This window comes from Canis aureus, chromosome 5 (genome assembly GCF_053574225.1).
Source record: "Canis aureus isolate CA01 chromosome 5, VMU_Caureus_v.1.0, whole genome shotgun sequence".
Classification (NCBI taxonomy): Eukaryota; Metazoa; Chordata; class Mammalia; order Carnivora; family Canidae; genus Canis; species Canis aureus.
The window spans coordinates 22,461,894-22,486,736 of NC_135615.1; the positions used below are offsets into that span (position 1 = coordinate 22,461,894).

A 24,843-nucleotide genomic window follows, 5' to 3' on the forward strand; every position below is an offset into this window, starting at 1 on the left:
TATTACTTCTAGTTAAAGGATTTAAGGCTGAATTTTATGCCAAACATAACAAAAATGTAAGATCTGACACTGACATTGTGGAACAGAAGCAAAAGGGTGTCAGGTTCCAAATCTAGAGAAATTAGGTAAAAGAACATTAATTATTAAATATTTCTATTTGTCGATCTATTTTTTTTTTTCAAGGTGGAATTTAAAATGTTACCTCTACTATAGGATATTTGTATTTTTATACTGAGTTCAGATTGATATTTTCTGGCAGTTGTGTTTTTCTATACCTGACAACTTTACTCATGTTCATGACTGGCCCCTACAACTCCTAGAGCGTGTAACCTCTCCCACACAGTGCTTAAGGCTATGAAGAAAAGGAAGGTAATATTAGCCTCTTTCCTGAAGAACACTGTGTATGATTATATTATCTGGAATAAAGTAAAGTACTGGAAGTTTTGGTTTAGAAGGTATTATTCTGAGTAAATGAATCAGATATATTGTGGTATTTTGTCAAAGTTCAAGCAATTGAGCCAAAAAGGGTTAATGCCCTTATTTCTTTGAACATGTCTCAGGATGTTTTGTTGTTGTTTTTAAAGAGAGAGAGAGAAAACTTAATTTCCTCTGCTTATAAAGTTACAACTTGGACATGGTAGACCATTAAAAGGAAGGAGCAGGTCATATTGTGTAGATAGAAGAAGGGAGATAAGGGCAGGAAAAGATGAGAGAAGGATGAGAGAAGGACCAAGCTGTGCCTCCAGCTTACAATATGCTTCTTATTTGAACAATGCTTGAGACTCACCCATATGCCTCTCACTGTCCCTAAATAGAAACCCTGGGGCCTTACTGAGAAGCAATAGTTCAGGAGAAACCATGGAAAACTCATCATGCAGGGATGAGAGTATGAGTTGGAGGCCAGCAGCTAAGGCACTTCTTAGACCAATGACATAAAAAAGCAGGACCATTCCTCTTTTAAGTATCTGATGTTAAAAGGGGTTACTTTGTTCAGACAATATGGTTAAGGTAGGGAAACCTGAAATACACCATCTGTTCCTTCCTGCTAACCCACATAAAATAAGGTGAAAATAATAAATAAATAATCACAGAAAATTAAGCAACATATAAAAGAACATTTCTTCATAACCACATGAGGTCTATCTCAGGAATACAGTTCCACATTAGGAAATTATCAATATATTATCATCTAACTCTAAGACAAATATAAAGAAAACCATAAGATTGCCTTGCAGGTATCCAGAAAATACATTTGTGAAGACTCACCACCTATTTCATAATAAAACCCCTTTAAAAATAGGAAAAAAGAAATGCTTAATATGAGAATCTATTTCAACCCAAGTACCAGTAATCACATTTTTTGTTAAAAGACTAATAATAATATTCTCCTAAAAAAGAGAATAAAAGAAGGAAGTTCTGACCAAGGCAACCAAGTATATATAAAAAAGCGAGAGATACATATTTGAGAAAATATCACCACTAATGTATAACCCTCTTCCAGAACTCACAGCCCACCTCAACTACCATGGCATTTTCCTGCTGCCCTTATAGAAAAACTTCTCAAGAGAGTTCTCTTTACTCGTGGTATCCATGATCCTACCATCTATTCTTTATTTAACTCACTCCAGTAACATGTTTCTCTTTATAACTCCACTAAAACTGCTATTACCAGGCACTTGCACATTGTCAAGCCCAGTGGTCAATTCTCGAGCCTCACCTATTGGACTTCCAATACCACAGGACAAGTGACCTTTCCTTCCCTAACCCAGACAGTGTCACTTGTCTCTTGGTTCTCGTGTTTCCTCACCGGCTAGTCCTAAATCCTCTGTGCTATTTCCCCTTTTGGCTTGTAAATGTCCAGAGCCTTGGTCCCCATCCTGAGGTCTCATCGTTGTTGTGGCTCTATTTCATCCAGTTATGGCTCTAAGTGGCACACAGGCACTGATGAATGTGATGAATGTAGATCTCCAGCTCAAAACTCTCCTAAAACCCAGACTCACATGTCTAACCACACTGTACTCCTGTTCCTACAGCTAGAGACATCCATGCTGTTCTGATCTGGTCCTTAGCTCCCTTACTACCATCTCTCCCTGGTCCACTCAGCTACACCTACTACCCTCACTGCTCCTCTTTAAACACAGCAAGCTCCTCTCACGTCACTGTTCCCAAGGCCTAGGAACTGGCAGATATGCACATAGCTAGTTCCTCCACTTCATTCAGGTCTCTGATCAAAAGCCACTCCTTATATGGAACTCTTAAATGAAAAATCACCCTTTGTCACTAGCTATGCCCTTATCTTGCTTTATTTTTCTTCCTAACAGTTATCATAACTGGGCATTATTTTCCTTATATGTTTTATACATTACCTGAATATTCCTACTAGAAGTTCTATGAAGGCAAAGACTTCATTACACTTAGTGCTATATCCAAAGTGCCTAGAACCTGCTTGCACAGAATAGGTGTGCTCAATAATTAGTTGTGGATTAATCAGTAAATTAATTTAAATGCATGCCTAGGAATTTCTAGAAAACTTAATACCAAGGGTTCATGAATTGGCAAAATATAGGGGTGCCTGAGTGGTTCAGACAGTTAAGTGTCTGCCTTTGGCTCAGGTCATGATCCCAGAGTCCTGGGATGGAGCCCCACATTGGGAGTCTGGTTTTCCTTCTCTCTCTGCCCCTCACCCTGCTCTGGCTTGTTCTCTCTCATATAAATAAAATCTTAAAAAAAAAGAATGGCAAAATGTAAGATACAAATAAGCAAAATCCAGTAAATATTCCACTTATCAGTGAAAACAAATTAGAAAACAAAAGTATAAATGACAACTCATTCACAATAACCAGAAATCTGACAGCACATATAGCAATAATTTAATGCAAATGCTAAGAAAACACAAAACTTAAAGTATTAAAGATCTAAACAGAGACATATCAACTTCATAGTTAGGAAAACGAAATACTGTAAAGTTACTACACCATCCCAAATTTTTCATTTTTTTAAAGATTTAATTAATTAATTCATTGGAGAGAGACATACACAAAGCAAACGGGAGAGAGAGCACAAGTGACTCTCACAGTCTTAATGAAACTAACAAAATTACAATGGGATTTTATGTAGGAAGTTGAAAAAATAATTCTAATGTCCTCTAGAAAAAGAAGTATGAATAAAGAGAATTTTTAAAAATTGCTATGTTAATAATGAAGGTTTACAACTGCTTGGAAAGTAAATTGCTTTCAGGTGAGCAATTTGGTGGTAAATACTAAAAGCTTTAAAATTTGGGATTTACTCCTAGATTTTATCCTAAGGAAATTAAGGATGTTCACAAAGCCACAAGACTGCTGTTTATAAAACCAAAATCACCTATCCAACCAAAACAAAGAATTGGTTTTATAAATTGTGGTATGTCAATACCATAATACCAATCAAATACCATGCAGCTAAAGTTGCAGCTGTAAGAGTATGGGAGCTAGATTAAAATGGAGGGATTAAAATCACATCAATTTATTTATGTTTCTTCCAAAAAGCCCATTAAACTGACAGTAAATAAATTTAAGATATAAGTGCACAATGCTAAAACAAATGGGAATAAGATCTTGAGTTTGAAATTTCAACAAATTCTGGAAGCTGGAAAACAGAGGGATTTTTCTTAAAGTAGATTAAGTTTAAGGGGACCAAGGAGACGACAAGGTGGTTTCACCTGCACAGAATCCCAGTGTGGCTTAGGTCTTGGAAGCACCAAGCACCACAGGAAGGGAGGGTGAAGCACAGATGTGAAAGCAGGATGACTGGCAGAGAGGATACACACAGAGTGACTGGACTCTCCAAAGCCCTCCCCTAATTCAGACAGGGGGCCGAGAGCACCTTCTCCCACATGCAGGGATGGAGGTTTGGACAAGGTATGGGATGTGGGTACAAGCATACAGCATGGGGCAGGAGTGGGCATGGTGCTGAAAACAGGCAGAACATGCGAAGTGTGTAGATTAAGGAACAGGAACCCTGAGGCTCCTGTTTTCAGCAGGCCAGAAACCAGACATGTCCTTCTCAAGCAAGAGATCAGAGGATTTCTTCTGAAAAAAAACAAAAAAACAAAAAAAAAAAACAAATCCTGCTAAGATGAGACTTTCTGACCCTAAGATGAGAAAGGCAATGGGCATAGCCATGAGTGAAGAAAGATCTTCGATTATGGAGGCAGACTGCCTGGGCTCCAGTCCCACCTCCACCACTTAAGTGCTTCACCTGTTTGGAAACCTCTTGGTTTTCTCACCTGAAAATGGAGATCACGGTGCCTACCTCATGTTGCTGTTGTGTGGATTAAATGTTTTAGGGCAAGTAGAAGTCCAATTATTCCCTCCTCCTTCCCACTAAGAGGATTACACATCCCCACCCATTACCACTGCCCCAACTCTGCCTCTCTGCAGGCGGAGCAGATTCCCCTGCCCCATTGTCAGGCCCAGCCCTGTGTCTAGTTTTGGCCGACCGCAGGTGAAGCATACTGTATCTAAGTAGAAGTTTTTTTAAAGCCATGCATCTTTTTGCAAACTCTATCCTTCCTTCCCTTGTGCCATGAAAAATGTATGTCCCAGAGAGCTAGCTGCCCCCTTTAGCCCGGGTCACAGAATGGGAAGCACACAGAAGAGAGCCATAGCAACAGACCTATAGCCACCTTCAGCAGCTCACATGAGAAGTGAGAAAAAATTGTTTACTGTAGAAAACCACTGAGATTTGGGGCTTGTTACTGTAAGAAGGTCAACAAACTAAAAAGAAAACTCTGTTTTTAAGTTCTTAAAAGTCTTTATTTTAGAAATATCTGGGAGTGATCTTTAACAACACTCTTAATCCTAAGAATATATTCGACCTGAATTCCAGCAATTGAGAACTATACCATTTGTGATATTTAAATGTCAGAGCTGTATGAATGAATGAAGAGAACTTACATTAATTGCTTACTTACAATATATTACACATGATATTTTTCTTAACTCTCTTGTAACAACCCTGTAGAATAAGTTATAATACTAATCACTTGTAAGTATTATCACCCCCTCATAAGAAGAGAGAAAGCTCAGGAAATTAAGTGATTTGGAAATTAAGCCCACTCCGGAACTATTAGAACCATGAAACTTCCAGTTCAGGCGGGTCTGTCTCCAAACCTACTCATTTCCATTGCTGCCTTGCTATCAATATACCATGTCTTATTCTCCATGATCCAGCCCAAGGCCCCAAGCACTAGCACAATGTCTGGCATATTATAAGTGTTCAAAACAAAACAAAACAAAACCTTCTTGAACTAAATTGCAAAGAAAACCACCCAAAGAACAACAACAAAAAAAATCCAATCTGCACTATACAATGTATACCACAATAGTTACAATATAAAAACTTTCAAACTATAGACAAATTAAAGGAAAACAATATTAAATGTTTGTCATACATCTGAACAGAGATGGAATTTATAAACCTGGAAGCACCTGAAAAAACGAGACCAACAGATTTAAATAAATAAATGAGGGTGCCTGGATGGTTCAACGGTTAAGTGTCTGGCTCAGGCCATGATCCCGGGGTCCTGGGATCGAGTTCCACAGGGGGCCCACTTCTCCCCCTGCCTATGTCTCTGCCTCTCTCTCTCTCTCATGAATAAATATGTAAAGTATTTGACAAAATAAAAATAAAATAAATGAAACTTTTATATGTCAAATATCCACTTTCCTTCAGTTGGCCAAAATTAAGCAGTAAAGTACATGGTTCAAAAGAAGACTGCAGTAAATTAGTTAATATTTTGATATGTAAAGCATTTGTGCAAATACATTTTTTAAAACCCTAAGATTTAAATCATTAAGTAGGTAAAAAATATGAAGTACACAGAAGGAAATATAAAATTAAACATTTAAGAGTCCTCTAAATGTCAATAAAATAAGAAGACCTATCTTTTTTCAACAATTCAATGGAAAATTTATCTTTAAATAATAAGACTCAGGGACACCTGGGTGGCTCAGCAGTTGAGCATCTGCTTTTGGCTCAGGGCGTGATCCTGGAGTCCTGGGATCAAGTCCCACATTGGGCTCCCTGCATGAAGCCTGCTTCTCCCTCTGCCTGTGTCTGTCTCTCTCTCTTTGGTCTCTCATGAATAAATAAATAAAATCTTAAAAAAAAAAAAAAAGACTCAGAGTTGGCAAGGTAAAATGCACATCTTTAGGTATTGCTGACATGAGTATTAATTAGTGCAACTCTTAGAAATTAATTGAAGGTAAAAATAGTCTTATGCTATTTATGCTCAACTCAGTAATTTTATAATGGGAATCCACCCCAATTATGGTAAAAGCTGATGTTCAAAGATGGGCATCACTGCTTAGAAGACAGGGAGACCCAACCTAGTGTCCACAATAGAACACAATAGAATGGAATAATCTATTATATCTTTCCTTTCCTAGAATGGTACGAATCTATTTAAAATTGTGTTTATGCATGAGAGACTCTTAACTATAGGAAATGAACTGAGGGTTGCTGGAAGGGAGGTGGGTGATGGGGTAACTGGGTGATGGGCATTAAGGAGCATGTGATGTGATGAGCACTGAGTGTTATACGCAACTAATGAATTACTGAACTCTACATCCGAAACTAATGATGTACACTATGTGTTGGCTAATTGAATTTAAATTAAAAATGTGTTTATGAACTTATACAGTAATATGGGGAAAGGAACTGGTCATAATATATTAAAAAAATAAAATCCAAATTGTACATAAAGATTGGATTAGTTAGAAATGTTCCAAAATACAACAGTGGTAGTTGCCTTTTGGTACTTCTAGAATTTTTTTTATGAATACTTACTATTTTAATACTGAAAATGAAAAAAAAACTTATATACACTTTAAAGGAGCAGAAATAATCTTGGGGTGAAAAAAGAAAACACTAACAATTTGAATATCTTTGAAAGTACCAAAATATTTTCAAGCAAGCAGAGAGAAGCGGTACAGTTGTACTGGTTAAGAACAGACACAGGGGATGCCTGGGTGGCCCAGTGGTGGAGCATCTGCCTTTGGCTCAGGCCATGATCCTGGAGTCCCGGGATCGAGTTCCGCATCAGGCTTCCTGCATGGAACCCGCTTCTCCCTCTGCCTATGTCTCTGCTGCTCTCTGTGTGTATCTCATGAATAAATAAATAAAATCTTTTAAAAAACTAAAAAACCAAAAAATACAGACTCAGGAACTACAGGGAGTTAAATCCTGGCTCTACCGCTAACCACAGGATTGCCAGGAAATTATTCATTTTTCTGTACCTTGGGGTGTTCACTCATACAATGGGGATAAATAAAAGCACCTGCCTTGTAAAGCTGGTAAGTATTCAAGGAGTTAATCCATGTAAAATACTTAGAGCGTTTTGCACATAGTAAACATGCAAATATCCATCAGCTTTTGCTTACATATTAAAAGATATACTGGAAAGGAATTATTCTTTTTTTGCTAGGAAATTCATAAATACATATCATTGGAGCCAGTAATAAAAAATTCAATTTTCCTTATTCATTAACACAAGCTCAGAAAATATTTAAATTAATAAAAATATTATTTCAGTACCAAGGGGCTATTCCCTAAATTTTAAGTCTGATACTACTCCAAAAATAAATAAGAAAAATATAAAAGTATTACCTTATTGATATCATCGGCTGTAAATCCACTTTGTTCTAAGAGTCCTCTGATTGCTTCTATACATTTATTAAAAAGTGGAGAACAGAGAAGTTCAAATCTTGCTCTGCACACACACACACACCACACACATAGGAAAAGACACAGAGAAAAGGCTTAATACAATTAAACATGACAATTTTTCTTATGATGAGTAAAAGCCAAAACCAAATGTGATGATTTTCTTAAAAATAGGTTTATGAGGAGATCCTTGGGTGGCTCAGCACTGTAGTGCCTGCCTTCAGCCCAGGGACTGATCCTGGAGTCCCGGGATCGAGGCCTGCATCGGGCTCTCTGCGTGGAGCCTGGTTCTCCTTCTGCCTGTGTCTCTGCCTCTCTCTCTCATGAATAACTAAATAAAACCTTAAAAAAAAAAAAAGGTTTATGACCAGAACAAGATATTTAACATCCAACAGTGTAATACCATGGTGTGTGTGTTGGGGGGGAGACATCGAAATTATTCACCTACAAATGTATGAAGACATTCAATGTCAAATTGACAAGATTCTTACCTATGGCTGCTTTAAAAAAACCTACAAGTAAATGTTCAGTGTATGGCATTCCTAAGAAAGCCACAGATGCAAACCAAATCATCATTTGGAAGCTTTTGCTATTTTTATGTTAAAAGTTTAAAAAACTATTTCTCATTATTTTTTCTTTGTAACCTGAGACTATGCTTATGCTGTACATAAGTTGAAATTTTTGTGATAAAGGCAAAATTTCCTTGATGAAAAATTACAAATTCTATTTCATTCCTAGTAACTAAGCCATAATTAGCAAGCATATACTGAGTACTTGGACAAAGTCAGCACTAAGTTAGGAATTCTAGAAATAGAAAAAATATACAACACTTTGCCTACAAAGAGATTTCAGTTTAATTTAACACCTTTCAATCTTCTGGGTTGTAGTTTGAAATCTCTCTTAAAAGAATTAGTGCAGGGCAGCCCCAGTGGCACAGCAGTTTGGTGCCGTCTGCAGCCCGAGTTGTGATCCTGGAGATCCAGGATCGAGTCCCATGTTGAGTTCCCTGTGTGGAGCCTGCTTCTCCCTCTGCCTGTGTCTCTGCCTCTCTCTCTCTCTCTGTCTCCATAAATAAATACAATCTTTAAAAAAGAAAAAAAAAGAACTAGTGCAGTGCTAATAGAATTTTCTGTGAGCCATTAGCCACATGAAACTATTGAGTGCTTGAATTAAATTTTTTATGTTACTTATTTCTAATTAATTATAATTTAAATAGCCACAGGTTGCTAGTGGCTATTGTATTGGGCACACAGATCTAGATTTGCAGGAAAGCCTAGGGAAGTGAGGAAGCTAAAGTACAAGGGCCAGATGAAGAGTGAATTTAACTAAATACATTCAGGAGAATCCTAAAAATAATACTGTAATTCTGGAAATTTTTACTGCTTCCAAGTCACCTGTTAGGTTGCTGAGAGGTTTAAACAGTGAACCACTAGTGGCTATTATTACTGTCAATAATAAGCAAAGGAAAATGGGAGGGCAATGTCCTCCCTTTGGATTCTCTGGGTAAAGGTGCCAATTACTCGTAACCAATGTTTTGGATTATGTAAAAGATAGGTAATTTTAAACAATTTTATGCACATTAAACTTGTGTTTACTAAATAAACCATATCAAAATTTAAAATGTTGACAATGGATGACAACCAACAAAACCAAGACAGGTATGAATCTTTGGTAAGATGTGATAGAAAGTATGAACTCTGGAGTGAAACTTGCTGGGTCTGAACCCCTGGTCCACTGCTAATTTACAACATTTATTGTCTAACCTTGGGCAAGAATGAAACTTCTCTATTTCAGCTTCCTCATGTATAAAATAAGGAAAATACTACTACTCTCCTCACTAGGTTGTTATGGGGATTTGATGAATTAATGTAATGACTACTTAGATTACAGCCTGCCACACAATGTTAACTAGTTAGTTAGGATAAGTATAACTGAAACATGCCCCACATCAAACTTAATCAACAGCAAGCCTCTCTCTCCAAGATCTAGGATGCATTTTTTCACACATTGCTCTTTGGAGCTGTCAGTAACAGGGCAGGCAATCACAACTGAGGTCAGTACTCTGGAAGCTGTTCCATAGTCTGACAAGAATAGGACCTCAGAGGTAAAGACAGTGATTGAGCAGTTCCGTTAATAATTCTGTTGGAGATCTTTTCACCCCCATATGCCAGTGTGCAGTTAGGCCGATGTACACTTGGTTGTGCTGGGAGAAGCTGTGGATAAATGATGAACACTTGCATGGAGGGGAGGGTGGAAGGAAGGTAATGTTGGCCTCTCCCTCTTGATTATCCTCTCCAGCCTCCCCTGCTGTGCTGCCACCTGACTTATGGGAACAAACTAACTCTGTAAAAGAGAGTTTCATGGGGAATTTTCATTCCAAGGAAGGAGTTTTTATGTGTTGCAGTTCAGCTGTCCCCTCCCACTTTGTTGTAAACATAGCAAAAACAAAGGTCTTAGAGGTTTAGAAGTGAACTGTTTTTGTGAAGTTTTTCTTTTTGTGTGATTCTCTTACTTTACTATGCCAGTTTTTATGTTTTATTAACATGTCACAAACATCTCTGATGATTTAGTGCTGCAATTTAGTGCAAGCTCTCCTTTTATTGACGGCTAATAAGTCTCAAAAGAACAAACAAAAAGCCCTAAGTGAGAAAATTACACCTAAAAATATAAATGTATTTGGAATTTTTCAAAGTTTTTTGAACTTCAGTTTTACCTGGACACATTGCAGTCAAAATCTTGACCTTCATATAATGAATCAAGGAAACAATTGGCACTTCCCAAGGTTGACAAAGAATGCTTTGCAATGTCAGCACTGTTCATCAACTTCATCATGGCTCGGGCGTTCCCTCTCACGTCATGTTTGAAGGCTCTAAATCAAAAATATCTTTGGAGTTTAAAAATTACTAGGCCATGTAGAATTTATAAAACTCAAATCTGGATAATGCCTATTAGAATAATAACAAGCTCATAAATTCATATTAATATTAGATTTCAGTAACTGGCTTCAAACCCTCCAAAAAAAATTTTTTTTTAAAGATTTTATTTATTTATTCATGAGAGAGAGAGAGAGAGAGAAGCAGAGACACAGGCAGAGGGAGATGCAGGCTCCACGCAGGGAGCCTGACATGGGACTCGATCCGGGGTCTCCAGGATCAGGCCCTGGGCTAAAGGTGGCACTAAACCGCTGAGCCACCAGGACTGCCCTCCCTCCCAAATTTCTGAAGAAATTCTTTGCAATTAAAAGAAGGGTCTCCTGGGGCGCCTGGTGGCTCAGTACATTAAGCATTGGACTCCTGATTTTAGCTCAGGTCATGATCTCAGGGCGATGGGATTGAGCTCTGTCAGGCCCTTGGCTCAGTGGGGAGTCTGCTGGAGACTGCCCTTCCTCTTCCTCTGCCCCTCCCTCCCGCTCATGTGTGCGAGCTCTCTCTCAAATAAATAAATAAATCTTTAAAAAAGGAAAGGAAAGGTCTCCTCAAGAAAAGTGAATAACAAGTATTCTTGATACTTAGAATTGCTAAATTCTGTGTGACCATAATAACAGACTGTCCTTTGAAGAAAGCAAAGGACATCTTTGACACCTTTTTTGCAGATGTGACAAAAAGAGGGTGAAGGAGATCTGTTTAACCAAGTCAAGTCTCCTATCTCCCCCTTACAACTACAGCACAATCACTGTTTAATAGTAAAAAATCATTGTCCAGCACTAAAAAAAAATAAAAAAGAGTTCTTCCAAGAAATTTGACATGTATCAAATATATAAAATTCTCATTCTTCTATCTCCAAGACAAGTTAATTGTTAAAATTGCTTGGCTCTGTTTCTAAACATGTCTAATAACTGGACCTGGGAGTCAAATTAACAATGCCCTACCTTGAGCTGGAGCACCTGCATAACAAAAAGCAGCACAGGTCTTCGAAACAAGTGAGAACTTACCTCTTTTTCAAGACTTTTTTACCCAGTCGGTTTAGTCAAGCTGATGAAAATACTGTTTGAGCTCCAATTTTTTTTTTTTTTAAGAGTGGCAATGTCCAAAACATAACTTTTATCTATTTGACTTGTGATTTTGAATGGAATAATTGCACCTAGTAACAAAACCGAAATACTCCTTGTGACAGCAGATTAGTAATTAAATAAACATGCCAAAGGCACTAATTCACTAGTATGTGACTATAATATAATGTAATTTTCATCACATCTAAACTTTCAAAAGCCATTTAGAAGGTAGAAAGCCCTCAGAGCCTGTACCTTCCTTTATCTAGACATAACAGCTGCAGCACCTGAGGAATTACGAATTTGAACTTGAGACTCAAGTTCATGCAGTTCAACATCTGGTGGGCCCTCACAGTATGTGAAAAATCTGAGCACACTGCACTGTGCAACCAAATTTCTGCTTCCCTGAAAGTGCCTAGAAAGGACATTATAACTCCAGACATGAAAACATCCAGGCCACTGGAACTAAAAACAAAAACACACATCCTCCTTTGAAGCAGGGCAATTTAAAATAAGAAAAACAAACAAACAAATCCAAAACTCTGAAAAGAAACTTAAAGTATATCATCAAAATACTCACCTCTGAAACTCTGAAGCTAGATACTGTGCTAAGGTTTCTGTGAAATGTGTACCTCCGATGTTATCATCAGTGTTTGTTGAAAGAACACGGTATATTCCACTGTTCACTTCCATGACACTGACAGATAAGGATGTTCCTCCAAGTTTAAATACCAAAATATTGCTTAAAATAAAGATAACATGAACAAGTTAAGAGAGAACCACAATATTTTAAAAGTAGGTTGGACATTAGAAATAACTTACTTAAACCCCTAATCACAATAAGGAAACTGAGAATCTGACACAAGTCAAATTAACTGTCCATGGTCATCACCTAGTGCTGAATAAGCCTAGAACCACACCTTCTGATTCAAAGTCAAAATTTGTTTTTACTTAGATGTACCAGTAAAACTGGATTCTTCTGAGTAATGGAATTCAAAACACAAACTTTTCTAATTCTAGTATAATTGACATATAGTGCAAGACACTAACCTTTCCAAGTAGAGATTTGTGATTATAGTGAATTGTAAGAAAATTAAGTATAGAAATTCTTTGTGCTAATATTATCCAAGTAACCACTACAATAACATGTTCTATAAAAATCAAACATATGCAAAACTAGAAGCTAATTTCTGATATTCTACATTTATCTAGTTTACCTAAAACTGATTTCCTACTGATTCATACATATTAGTTTCTTTGTGAAATATGAATGAAGTGAAACAATTAGGGAAAATTAACATATCTGAATTAATCTTCCTAAAGGTACCTGTGTCAGCTCTTGTAAGACAGGTTTTCACAACTAAATTAGGAGTAGGTCTTACTATTTCACTATGAAAAGACATCTTAAATCCTATGTTGCATTTTCCCATCTCCTGCCAAGAGAAAAATGTATATACAAGTACTCACTATTTCTAAACATGTTTAATAACTGAAATCGGTAGAATTAACAGTGCCCTAGCTTGAGCTAGAATCTGGCTGGGCTTGTAAATTTCAAATCTTCCTTCAATGAAGAAATATAACATAAGTAATAAGAGAAGAGCAGGAAAGCTGAATGTTCCCTCTTGTTATGTCCTTTTTCTGCTCTCCTAGGACATTTTTCTCACCTATCTGAAGAACTCCAGGTGAGAGTTTCAGCTTTTCATTCATAAAGGCTTTATATAACAATTCATATTGATATAAGTGCTGTAATCTAAAATGTTTTCTGCACTGAAAAACTTAAAGCTGCAAATATGGTTTTTACCTTTTTCCAGTGGGGTAGTCTTGTCCAATTCCATAAGCCAGAAGAGCTGCAGATGGTTCGTGGATTAACCGCAAAACATTAAACCCAGCAGCTCTGGCTGCTTCCCTGTGGACGATTTGCTTTCAATGAATTTAATATCACAACTGCTCAAGTATTTTCTTGACAAAGAAAATAATGTGTGCATATACTGAGTACAGAAAAGGAAAGCTCGCAAGACTGCCTGTGTTTATAAACTTTAGAAAGAGATTAAAACAAATTTACAATACGTTTTGGAACTTTCCAGTTTCTATAACTTAGGGTCAGAGTTCTTAGCATCCTACAAGTGAATAAGCAATTATCTGTCCCAGAAGCAACTCGGATGCTTGCTAAATAAAGTCCCATATGAAACTCTATCCTTAAGGCAAAAATATGCATGCTTGCCACTTACATTTGCATAATGACACATAAAAACTAAACCCAATTTTTGGCTTAGATGTGAAGATCTAAGGTGAAAAAGTCATTGCAAATATTTTCTAAATTGTATTATTTTTATATAATTCCTACATAAACCTTGATTGCATGGAACGAAGGTAAAGCAATTTATAAACATCAACCTAACTTGGTATTAAAAACATTTCCTGGGCAGCCCGGGTGGCTCAGCGGTTTAGCGCCGCCTTCAGCCAGGGGCCTGATCCTGAAAACCCGGGATCGAGTCCCATGTCGGAGCCTCTGTGTCTCTCATGAATAAATAAATAAAAATCTTTAAAAAAATAATAAAAACATTTCCTTTTTTAAAAAAAAGATTTTATTTATTTATTCATGAGAGAGAGAGAGAGAGGCAGAGACATAGGCAGAGAGAGAAGCAGGCTCCATGCAGGGAACCCAACGTGGGACTCGATCCTAGGTCTTCAGGATCAGGCCCTGGGCTGAAAGCAGCACTAAACCTCTGAGCCACCCAGGGATCCCCCAACATTTCCAATCAAAATAGCTAACAATCACATCTAATTGTATGTTCTCTTGGTACTTCATAAAAGACAGGAAATATTAATGATCATTACTATACTTTTTATCATACTAATTACATATATAAATACATACATCTGTTTACAAATACAATTTTAAGGCCTAAGGTATTTTCAAATACAATTTTACCTTTTACTACATTGTAATATTATGAAAGCTATATTTCCTTTAAGCAAATAAGATAAACTTACCCAAGAGCATTTTTTTGCTTTTCTCCAAAATCAAATGGAACAGTAATAACTACATCGTTTGCATCTGAGCCCAATACAGAATGTGCTGTTTCTGTATATGAAAAAACATACAAATAAATTCCAATGACAAAAAAAGTCATGATACTTTGCAGCTTTTTTTTATTTTTTAAGTGGCTTATTAATTTGTGCCAATGATCTTCTCATTGTAAAGACTTTCCAATTCACCTGATTCCCCACCCACCCCACTCATTTGCTTCTCTGGATCTCTTAAAATGTGCAGAACTTTTCGTGGTTTTGGGTTTGTGGTCATGGGAACCAGGTACTTTCCAAAAAGCCTGGTTCTTAGGCTTCAGAAATTTCAACCACCTCCCAAATTAGACTGGTTCTATTAAGAATGAGCTTCTAAAGCGTCAGTGTGAAGACAAGCGGCATGTTAGTTCAACATATTAAAAGGCTGCCCACAAATTCCTAACACAATTCCAGAACTGAAGTGAGCCTGATAAATAATCTACTCCAGAATTTCCCAAGTTGCTCCACAGCATACCACTCAGCTTGGTGCCTTCATAGGAAGTGGTAATAAGCCAGACTGACTTAAACTGCCTAAGTAAGTGTTCAAAGAGCACTTCACCAAGCTTATTCAGCCACTTCAGCTTAAGAAGGTGTGAAAATGCTAACCTGGCCCAACCCATTAACGTTACTTCTAAGGAAACCAAAGTCAGGGAAGGTAGTCAATTAACCAAGGTCACAGGGCCAGGTAGTGGCACAGTCAGGTCTAGCATTAGGTCACCTGCATCTGCTCAATCACCCCACTTCTCTCCACATCAAGAAACACCCCTAACTTTTTCTTAAGGTCAACTTTTAAAAGATCTCTTTGGCTCAATACCTTTCATCTTACTAAAGATCAGTCTGGCAACATCTTCTGGATTAACAAACTTTGTTTCTTCACCAGTATCTACTTCGTATCTTAACTTTCCATTTTTTTCAATGACCTATAAAGGAAATTGCGTGTTAAATAAGGAATAATTTTAATAAAAACACAAAGTTTCAAAATAATATAATAAGTTATAACCTTGGTAATTACTTTGTGTAAAAGAATAATAGAATCATACTCACTAAACATTTACTCTCCGTGATGTATTTCTGAGCCTGGGGATCATCAGAGCTGTCCATAAAGATAAAGATAGTCAAATATTAAAATAAGTATTGTTGATCTGTAATATGTAAAGATTATGTATTTCAATACTACTAAACAAATATCAAAATACAAAATTATTAAGTTGCTTAATATTAAAAAATCATGATATAGACAATAGATCAAATGGATACAATATTTACAATGGTTATAGTAATTCTATTAGAGTATTAACCTTCACATTTGAAAGTAAATAGCTCTTATTTGTTCTGATCTTATTATGAACAGATGCTATACAACTGAGGGTAATTTTCCATAATATCAATGACTTTATGTCATATACTCTTTCACCTATGATCTTGAAGACCCAATCACTAAGATGAAAAAGATAAAATCTATAATGTCCTATACAAAGTGGGCATTAAATGTGTATAGCAATGAAAAAATTACAATAGGTGTTATGTTGCTCAAAATAGCAATTTATGCAGACTACAAAATGTTCTCACATGTATTACCTCACTTGATCTTCACAACTCTTAAGTGGGGTTAATTTGGCAGGTATTATTTTAGAGATAATAGGTTCATAGAGAGTCAACGACTTATAAGCTAATAAGGGGCTGAATCAGGATCCAGTCTTCTCAGGCAGGCTCGTGGTGTTTACACTTTACCACCTGCTCCCAGTAAGAAGGTAAATGACTGAAGTACTTCTGCCCCTTTGAGCAGTGACAGGAGTCTTTGATCCTTGGCTTAACTTCATCTAGAAATTAATGTAAGCCCTTTCACTTAACCCTTCTTCCAACAGGGCTATAGCTGTTCTATTCAGAGACTAGTTTTAAGAGGAGTTGGAAAGTAATAGTGACTACCGGCTGCAGAGTTATTGAACATCTGAGGACTCTAACCCATGTAAGAGGAAGACAAAGGGGTTTACAGCTCAGAAATCTCTCAGAACACTTGTAGATTCTTCATACTTCTTCTCTATTACCCAAAAACTGATAGAGAGGGAAATAGGTAAGGAGCTTGCCCAAAGTCACATGGTTAATTCATGGCAGAATGGATTGGAATCCAGATCTTTAATACAAAGTTTAGTATTCTTGTCACCAAGCCTACACTTTCTCCCTTTTTAAAAATCCAGTATTTAGACTATATCCTGGACAAATTATTTTCAGAGTAAGAAAAAAAAGATGAAGTATGTCCATACTAATTTTTTTGCACCAATATGATTCCAGCGTGACACTTACCAGTTTTCGTCAGAACAGAATTTTAGTCAACCAGGACAATTTACGTTGTTCTCTGCAAACTATCTGTAAGCTATCTAAGACAATTTCCAAGGAAAACCTTTATTATGGAATTTAAAGAACTTTTAGAAATGGGAAATTACTTCTCCACTGCCCTGCAAAGAGGGCCCTACTCTTGTGAGGACAGGAAGCACACAAAGCTCTAAGGGCCATATACACGCAAGACCCTGGAGATTTGCTAGTAAAGAAACAGAAAGCAGAGAGTGGAGGTGACGACAAATGGTCATGGATATCACCAGAAAGTAGCGGACTGACCCACAAGCACATACAAGTAATAACTTTATTTGTCCATACCAGGATTTAATCACTTAACAGAAACACAAAGGATGGTGGGAAGTTGGCATACACAGCACCTCATTTACATCATCATCTTCAGGAGGCAGAGTGTTAATCCCACCACTGTATCACCTCTACAAGCAACGCCACTTTCTGTTCCTCATCCTTCCTTAAATGTCTCTTGCATCATCAGCAGGCTGTTGGACCTGGCACACATCAGCACTAACTTGCCACAGGGTCTTCTTCCCCGTTACTGTCATAAAACAGTGCCTTCCACATCTGAAAGCATTTTTATTTTTACATTCATCTGTTCATTTGGCCCTCACAACACTCCTGTGAGGTAGGTAGGAGTTATTCGTTTTTCCCTCTGTAGGTGAGGAACCTGAGTCACAGAATGGTAAAATGACCTGCCAAAGGACGGGCAGGTAGGAATGGCTGGGCCTAGAGCTTAGGCAGGATTTTAGGACATGTTCTCATTCATATGACCCCCTCCTAATCTTTTGCCTCTTTTTCTGTTTATCTCATGAAGAACTTTCCCTTTAATTTTATTCTCACATTAAGGTTATTTCACCCAAAAGATATTCACAATCCTACCCCCAAGTTTAACTCCACTTTTGTTCTTTAGCACTTCTCTTATCGCAAATTAATCCCTGCATATTTACTTTGCTACCATTAAGAGATTAATATTGTACAGGTCTACTCTCCTTCAAGTATTTCCCTGTTTTTCCAGAAAGTCTACATATCTATGTTAGTGTTATCCAGTCGTAACTGACACACATCCCTCCACATAAAGGCCTAAAACAACTGAGAAAATGCACATACACACACACACATATCCATTTCACTGTCTTAATATATGGTTCTTTAAAGCAAGGAACGGATGTATGGTGTGGTGCTTATTTAAGATGAGTATATTGATAAATATTAATACCACAGGATGCTTCCTTAAAATACAATTGTTACCAGGATTTCAAACATACAACATGTGGCTATGAACTGAAGACACTGCAATTAAAATTTCACTTTGTCCTTTATAACATTTATAGAATTTTTTTAGAACTGGAAGGTACTAGAAAAGCCATCTAGTACAAACCTCTCATTTTAAAGAAACTGAGGCACAAGAAGGGCACGTCATCTGCCCCATATAACAAATTGTGACAGGGTTATTAGAACCCAGTTCTGAGTCCAGTGTGTTGTATCACACCAGCTGCCTTCTACATTCATCATCTGTTCATCAGAACGGCTTGCTTGCTTGCCATCCATTCATGGTTCCAGGTGCATTCCCACTGTTGTTCTATTTATCTATCTATCTGTATTGACAGCTTTTAGGTAAGCACCCAAGCCTACAAAATATAAACAAAACCTCTTCAAACATGCCTGCATTTGTCTTTGTTTTAGCCTGTAGACTGGAGGAAAAGCCTTTTAAATTCCAACGCTCCCATCTGTATTTCCTGAAAGTACTAAGTAAATTACTTAAAAGCTTTAGTTAGTTAATTTAATAATGGCCAGTAATGGCATTCCTTCTAAAGTAAGTTGGAAGTATAGCTCAACACCTTCCTATCTCCTAAAGGAAGTGTGTGTGTTTTGGGCAGGGAGAGAGGTGTGTTTGTTGAGGGCTTTGTGCTTAAAAGGAGTTATCTATTGCAGGCAGTCTTTATCCGCATCATTCTCAACTGTTGCCAAAGCTATCCTCTTCCACCATATGCCATTAACAAGGTGAACTTTTGTCTACATCATATGAAAAAAAATGACTTTGGAAAGTTCCCTAGAAGAAAGTTTCCTGGTGTTCCCTTTCTGTAACATACTAGACAGAAAAAAGGCTAGGGAAAAAGAATGAAATTAGCTAGAAGAAATTGGAAAACAGATTCTAAATTGTTTCCACATGTTGTTCAAATGACAACCTAAAGATATGTAATTATGCACACAGAGGGACCCAAATTATATGGAATGCAAAGAATTTACTTACATTTAATATTTTATAGAACAGCCAATACCTCATTATATTGAAGATTATCAATATGAATCATAACACACAACTGTGGCTCCCTGTCTGTTCTGAATTATACCCTTATAGTGATAAGTCATTAAGAACTAGTAAAATGGGAGGGCATGATGGTTTGATCATTGAGTGCTTACCAGTAGGTATGTCACAGACACAGCAGTGAAAATATGAGATAAAGGTACAAATACATGTATCTATATTAGTCTAATGAGTTATAGAGAAATTTTAAAAAATGAAGATCTTACAAGAAGCAGTCAAGTTAAACTAGTAAAGATTCAAGCAATGAGGTCATGGTATACACCATAATTCTGTATCTTGTCAGCTAATGTGCTTCACCCGAGCCTTACCTCGGCCAAGGTCATATGTATCAATAACTTACATGTATATAGTGTGTAGTGCTTTTAAACTTTTAAACCCTTTCACATCTATTAGCCATTTGATCCTCACAACAACCCTGTGAGGTAGGCAGGTCAGGAGTTATTACCTAGCCCCCATTTTACAGATGAGGAAACTGGTGTAGAGGTAAACTAAACTGCCTCACGTCAGTAGCAAAGCCACAGCTGACCAGCTCTCTGGCCTTGGCTCCATCTGTTTTCTATGAGACCACTCCTCATATATCCAAGAGGTCTTTCGATTAGAGAAGCCTGGGAAAAGCAACTAGCACAGATCTTCCTGCTACTCTGCATATTAAATGGTTCATCCACTCTTTTTTTCCAAAGGACCTGTGGAAGGAGCCAGGGGACCAAAAGGCAGGTGTTGGAACTGGGCTTCTCCCAGTTTAGGAAATAGACTCTTCTGTAACGAGTTCCTAACTTTTGGTATTTGAAATTAATCTTTGAAGCAATTTTTCAAGCCCTAGCTGAAAAGCACCGGTGGCCTCTTCCACTGCTGTTGCCAAGCGTCTGACTGCGATCACAGCATCCCTGCGGAGCTCGTTGGCAGTGTCTTGCTGAGCACTGGCCTCCTCACCAATAGCAATCAGCCTGTCCAATTTTTCTTCCTCACGCTTTGAAAGTTCTCGTGCCAACCTCCTGTTTTCTGCCAACTCAGCCGCAATAGTCCTGGCCACTGACCGCCTTCTTCGCCTTGCCCACCTTGGAGGGGGCTCACTGGTCAAGGGCCTATCCCCACCAGAAACAAAAGGAACTCTGGAGGAAGAGGCCGGAGGCCGCTGTGTGGAGGCCACCCCAGGAGTGTTTCGGCTGGTACTGGCGCAGGGACTGGGCTCACCGGACACACCCAGTCTGGTCATGGGGCTGCTCTGACAGGGAGCAACTGCACCTCTGAAAAGGTGGTGGGAACTGCTGTAGCTGGGGGTCCCTTGAGAGCACCCTGAAAAACAAAGCAACAATGTTGCAAAGAGGACATTCCTGCTAAGGGAATGCTTGGAGCCAGCAGCGGAGCTGAGAGACAATTATAAAACTCTGGTAGTTTCTGAAAATGGCTCTTTCCACAAGGGTCTGGGAAGATTTCAATTCCTTGATTTGGATACTTTGGCCTACCGTCTTACCTCCAAAACCTCCCCTCTGCCTTCCCTGAACCCCTTTCCAGGTAGCCAGACAACCCAATCTCTGGTCACAAATTTCTAAGTACCCACTATAAATAATACCAAATCGTTTGGTTCTAAAGAATACTTCTTCCATGTTGAAAAAGCTCCAATATCTTATATACCTAGAATCATTGCTTTTGAAAACCTGGAGCCCTTTATCTTACCAGAAGGCTTAAAAAACAGAGGGCATGGGGCAGAAATAGAGACAATGCTGAAGAGAACACCATCCAAACATATACTGCTGTTTAGAACCAAGTGACTCTGGCACCCCAATCCTTCACATGCTTGGGAGTTACCTGCACCCGAGGATTCATCCCAGGAGTCCTCAAGGTCACTGGTTTCTCGCATCTGGTCACTGATTCTCAGTTGACAATCCTCATCTGATTCCTTAACTGTTTTCAAGATAGGCTGATGGTCTGCTGCCTGAGTCCTTTTTGCTCTGAGAATGCTGGCTCCCTCTTCCCCTGGGGTGTCAGAGGCCACTAAGTTCTGATCACAGTGCTTGGCCCAAGCAGTATCCTCCATTAAGTTGTCTGGGTCAGTCACTATCTGATTTCGGAGAAGCTGATCCAACGTATCATAAAATGGACAGTGTGGTGGCTCACCCATACTTGTGGCATGGGCAACATACGCCTTTAAATATAATGCCTTCAGAACTTTAAACTTGGAGCGGCACTGACGTTCGGTGCGGCGGAAGCCTTCCTGCTGCATTCGCTTAGACACAGCCTGATAGACATCTGCATTGTGATGCACAGTCTGGAGGCGCTGGATATACTCTGCCTCGCCTAGTATGGAGAGAAGAGTTCGTGTCTCCTGTCTGGACCACCGGATGCCCGCACTGCTATTGGAACTGGCCATAGTGGACTGGGAAGGAAGGCTAGCTGCAGGAAGGTCCTGGGCAGCAAGGTCAAGTCTGAAGGTGTGGGGAAGCTCTGTGTGCTCTCAATGTACTTCCAGGAGCCAGCCGATTCTTCCCTCTCAGGGCTAATTGTTGAGAAGCCAGGTCCAAGGACCGCATTTCTGGCTGGAAGGCCACAGGGGAATGAGAGTTACAGGGAGGGTGTAAGGATAACTGTGGCAGCAAGTTAAATGGTGCTACCTGTAAGTAGGGTGCAAACAGGCTGGATGCCAAGACTAAGAGAGCCCAACTGTGAGTTCGCCTGGGATAGGTACTGGACCAAAGGCTGAGACGGGCCTTACTGGCTTGGTAAAAGGGGACCGGCTCCTCCACAAAAGAGAGGGTGCTTCTAAGGCCGAGACTGGATACAACTGTATATCCGTAAAAATCACATTGTCTTTTAAGTAGATGGAGAGAGGAATATCTGGACTGTGAGGCAGCTCACTTTAGAGAAGTGCTAGCAGGACCATGGTTGAACAGCAGGTCTGAAGGGCGCTCATACTTTGCCAGCCTTGGCCTAAGCAGCATGCTTTGGCTACATATTACCATCTGACTGTCACCATTGCACTTTGTTAAAAGATAACTTTTAGAGTCAGAAAAGCAAACTTAAATTGTTCCTGATAATACAAAGATTTTACATAATATGGCAGAAGACAATTGTATCATTACTCCAATCATCTGCCCTAAAGTAGTAACATAAAACAGGGCTACCAGGAGATAGATCTATGGAAATATGCTGCATTTTGATTGCACCAACATCAGTATCCGCGTTGTGATACTATAGTTTTGCAAGATGTTACCAATGAGAGAAAGTGGTAAATCTAGTAATATATTGGATCTTTTTGTATTATTTCTTATAACGGTAAGCAAATCTACAATGATTTCAAAATAAAAAGTTTAATTGCAAAAAATCCTCTATTGCTGGCTGCTTATAGTGAGTACAGCTTCAAAGCCCATTTAGAGCTCCCTGCTTTTTTAGGGTTTTATAACTTGCAAATTTTTGACACCAGCTAATTTGTTTTCAATATGCTCAATACTCAGTTTTATCAACACATAAATGGATAGAGGAGTATATTTATCATCAGAAAAATTTAAATTCTCTCCAAAGTATTATTGTTTTTGACTTAGTACATAAATACCCTAAGAAAAAAAATAAATATCAAGTTCAATTTAACTAAATACAGATAAAGGATAATAAAAATATCTATATGTATAAAAGAAATAAATATTACATTTAACCCATAACCCCCAAATCCTAAGATCAACACGGGACATTTATACTTAAATTCTCAACTGAACAAAAAAGAAAGGAAAAAACCTGGGGCTAAGGATTAGAAGTCCTGACCTGCAGTCCTTTCTAGCTCACTCCCCACCCGCCCCGCAAGTGAGCAATAGCATAACTCCTGTGCCTTGATTTTCTCCTCTACAAATGGGGAGGAATAAAACCTGCCCTACCAATCTTCTAGGGATTTGAGAGGATTAAATAATAGATGTGAAAGCACTTTGAAAATTTAAAAACACTGTACCAAGTATTACTACTCCAGTGAAAATGAAAACCTCTAATTATTATGGTAATCTATAATTTGAGGAGACAGAAGTCTGGAGAAGGAAGCCTCTTTAATCTTTTAATTAAAGTTACAACAGATGATTAACCTGATTCTTAAGATGTTAATTAAGCTGTTTCTCTAATGATTAAATTTGTAAGCCAACTGGAAAAGTTAGTTCCCAGAAAGTGTCACAAAAGGACCTGAGGAAGAGAATCAATAGCTTCTATACAAACTATGACCAATTGTTACATATTTTGCAAAATTCAACAGTGCAGAAAAATCATCAAATTCCCACAAAAATCTTTTAAGTTCCCCCAGTAATGTAAAAAGGTGAAAAATCCAAATTACTATTTCTAAGTGAAACATATTACCATCTATACAAATGTTGGCATTTATCAATAAAAAGAGACCTCTCAGCAAAAAACAAATTCCTGAATGAATCCCATCCTCAAGAAGATACAACACTAATTATTAAATGAAAGAGCTTACTGGGATAATCTCTGAAAATGACTTAATCATAAAAAAGCAACAACAACAACAAAAAACCACACTGGTGTTTCTGGTTTCATTTCACATTATGCTTAGAATGCATAAACATTCTTAATTTCCATATATAAAAGTATTATTTTATTCCATACCTTCTGCCAAGGATCTGCTTTACTTTCATTACTGTATTTGAAATATTTCTTATTCTACTTTGTTTTGCTGCCAATCCAACAACCTGAAAAAGAGTACCATATTACAATGATGTAATCTTAACTTATTTTAAAGTAAAAAAATAAGGGGAATAGTACCTCTTCATTTTCTGTGTAAGCAACAATAGCTGGAGTAACTCTGTCACCTGCATCATTTGCAACCACATCAGCCCGGCCATCCTGGAAAAAAAAAAGCACAAGGATATCAGGTCTTTTGAAAAACACACACACACACACACACACACACACACACACAGAGTCTCATCAGGCATATGTGGGCCAGTGTTATCTTGCCACATCTGTAGAAAGAAAACTGATGTTACCAATATTTTAAACTTGTGGATTTAACTGCCATTATTAATTTCCTGGATTTTATATAAGATCAACATTCCATTAAGAACTGCCTCAGTTTTTCAACCTGCTCTGCGTAGCCAATCATTGGGACAAACATATACAATAATAAGATGCCTTATTACATCACCCTTCCTAGTTTTCTTCCTTCCCTGACAAACATTATCTTTCTTCCTTTTCCTACGTATGACTAAGTAGCACTAAATCCCTTCGGTTTTTCCAAGTCACTTGACATTTGAATGCAAGACTAACATCAGGGGAGTTCATTATTATTGTTCCTTCCGCCTCCCCACTGATGAGAGGAAGGCTACAATTTTTCGTTAAGCTCTCTCGTTCAAGAAAGGTCAAGTCTGTAAAGCATGACCACCAACTGGCAGGATTAACAACCCCAGTTCCAGACCTCCACCACGCA

The 24,843-nt window shown here is 38.0% G+C and overlaps 2 protein-coding genes across 4 annotated transcripts in view; both read right to left on the bottom strand.

The window, feature by feature from the left end:
* Positions 1-24,843, bottom strand: part of HSPA14 (heat shock protein family A (Hsp70) member 14) — a 38,635-nt gene that overhangs the window by 12,899 nt on the left and 893 nt on the right. The window contains exons 2-11 of one of the 2 annotated variants that reach the window (XM_077897121.1): positions 24,180-24,260; positions 24,024-24,106; positions 15,800-15,848; positions 15,570-15,675; positions 14,687-14,777; positions 13,494-13,598; positions 12,273-12,434; positions 10,418-10,573; positions 7,648-7,750; positions 6,854-7,144 (exon numbers count right to left, since the gene is read on the bottom strand). In XM_077897121.1, the coding sequence (XP_077753247.1) occupies positions 6,869-7,144; positions 7,648-7,750; positions 10,418-10,573; positions 12,273-12,434; positions 13,494-13,598; positions 14,687-14,777; positions 15,570-15,675; positions 15,800-15,848; positions 24,024-24,106; positions 24,180-24,260 (1,212 nt within the window). In that variant the 3' untranslated portion in view covers positions 6,854-6,868. Of the gene's footprint in view, positions 1-6,853; positions 7,145-7,647; positions 7,751-10,417; positions 10,574-12,272; positions 12,435-13,493; positions 13,599-14,686; positions 14,778-15,569; positions 15,676-15,799; positions 15,849-24,023; positions 24,107-24,179; positions 24,261-24,843 lie in introns of those variants that run through there. The other variant, XM_077897120.1, reaches the window with a different exon arrangement.
* MSANTD7 (Myb/SANT DNA binding domain containing 7) lies at positions 17,380-24,236 on the bottom strand. 2 transcript variants are annotated; one of them, XM_077897138.1, is made up of 4 exons: positions 24,180-24,236; positions 24,024-24,106; positions 21,237-21,964; positions 17,380-20,723 (listed from the first exon to the last, which is right to left on the bottom strand). In XM_077897138.1, the coding sequence occupies exons 3-4, from the start codon at positions 21,796-21,798 to the stop codon at positions 20,200-20,202; spliced, it is 1,086 nt and encodes a 361-aa protein (XP_077753264.1). In that variant the 5' UTR covers positions 21,799-21,964; positions 24,024-24,106; positions 24,180-24,236; the 3' UTR covers positions 17,380-20,199. The 2 variants fall into 2 exon arrangements, with proteins under 2 accessions (XP_077753264.1, XP_077753265.1); XM_077897139.1 differs by lacking the exons at positions 21,237-21,964; positions 24,180-24,236.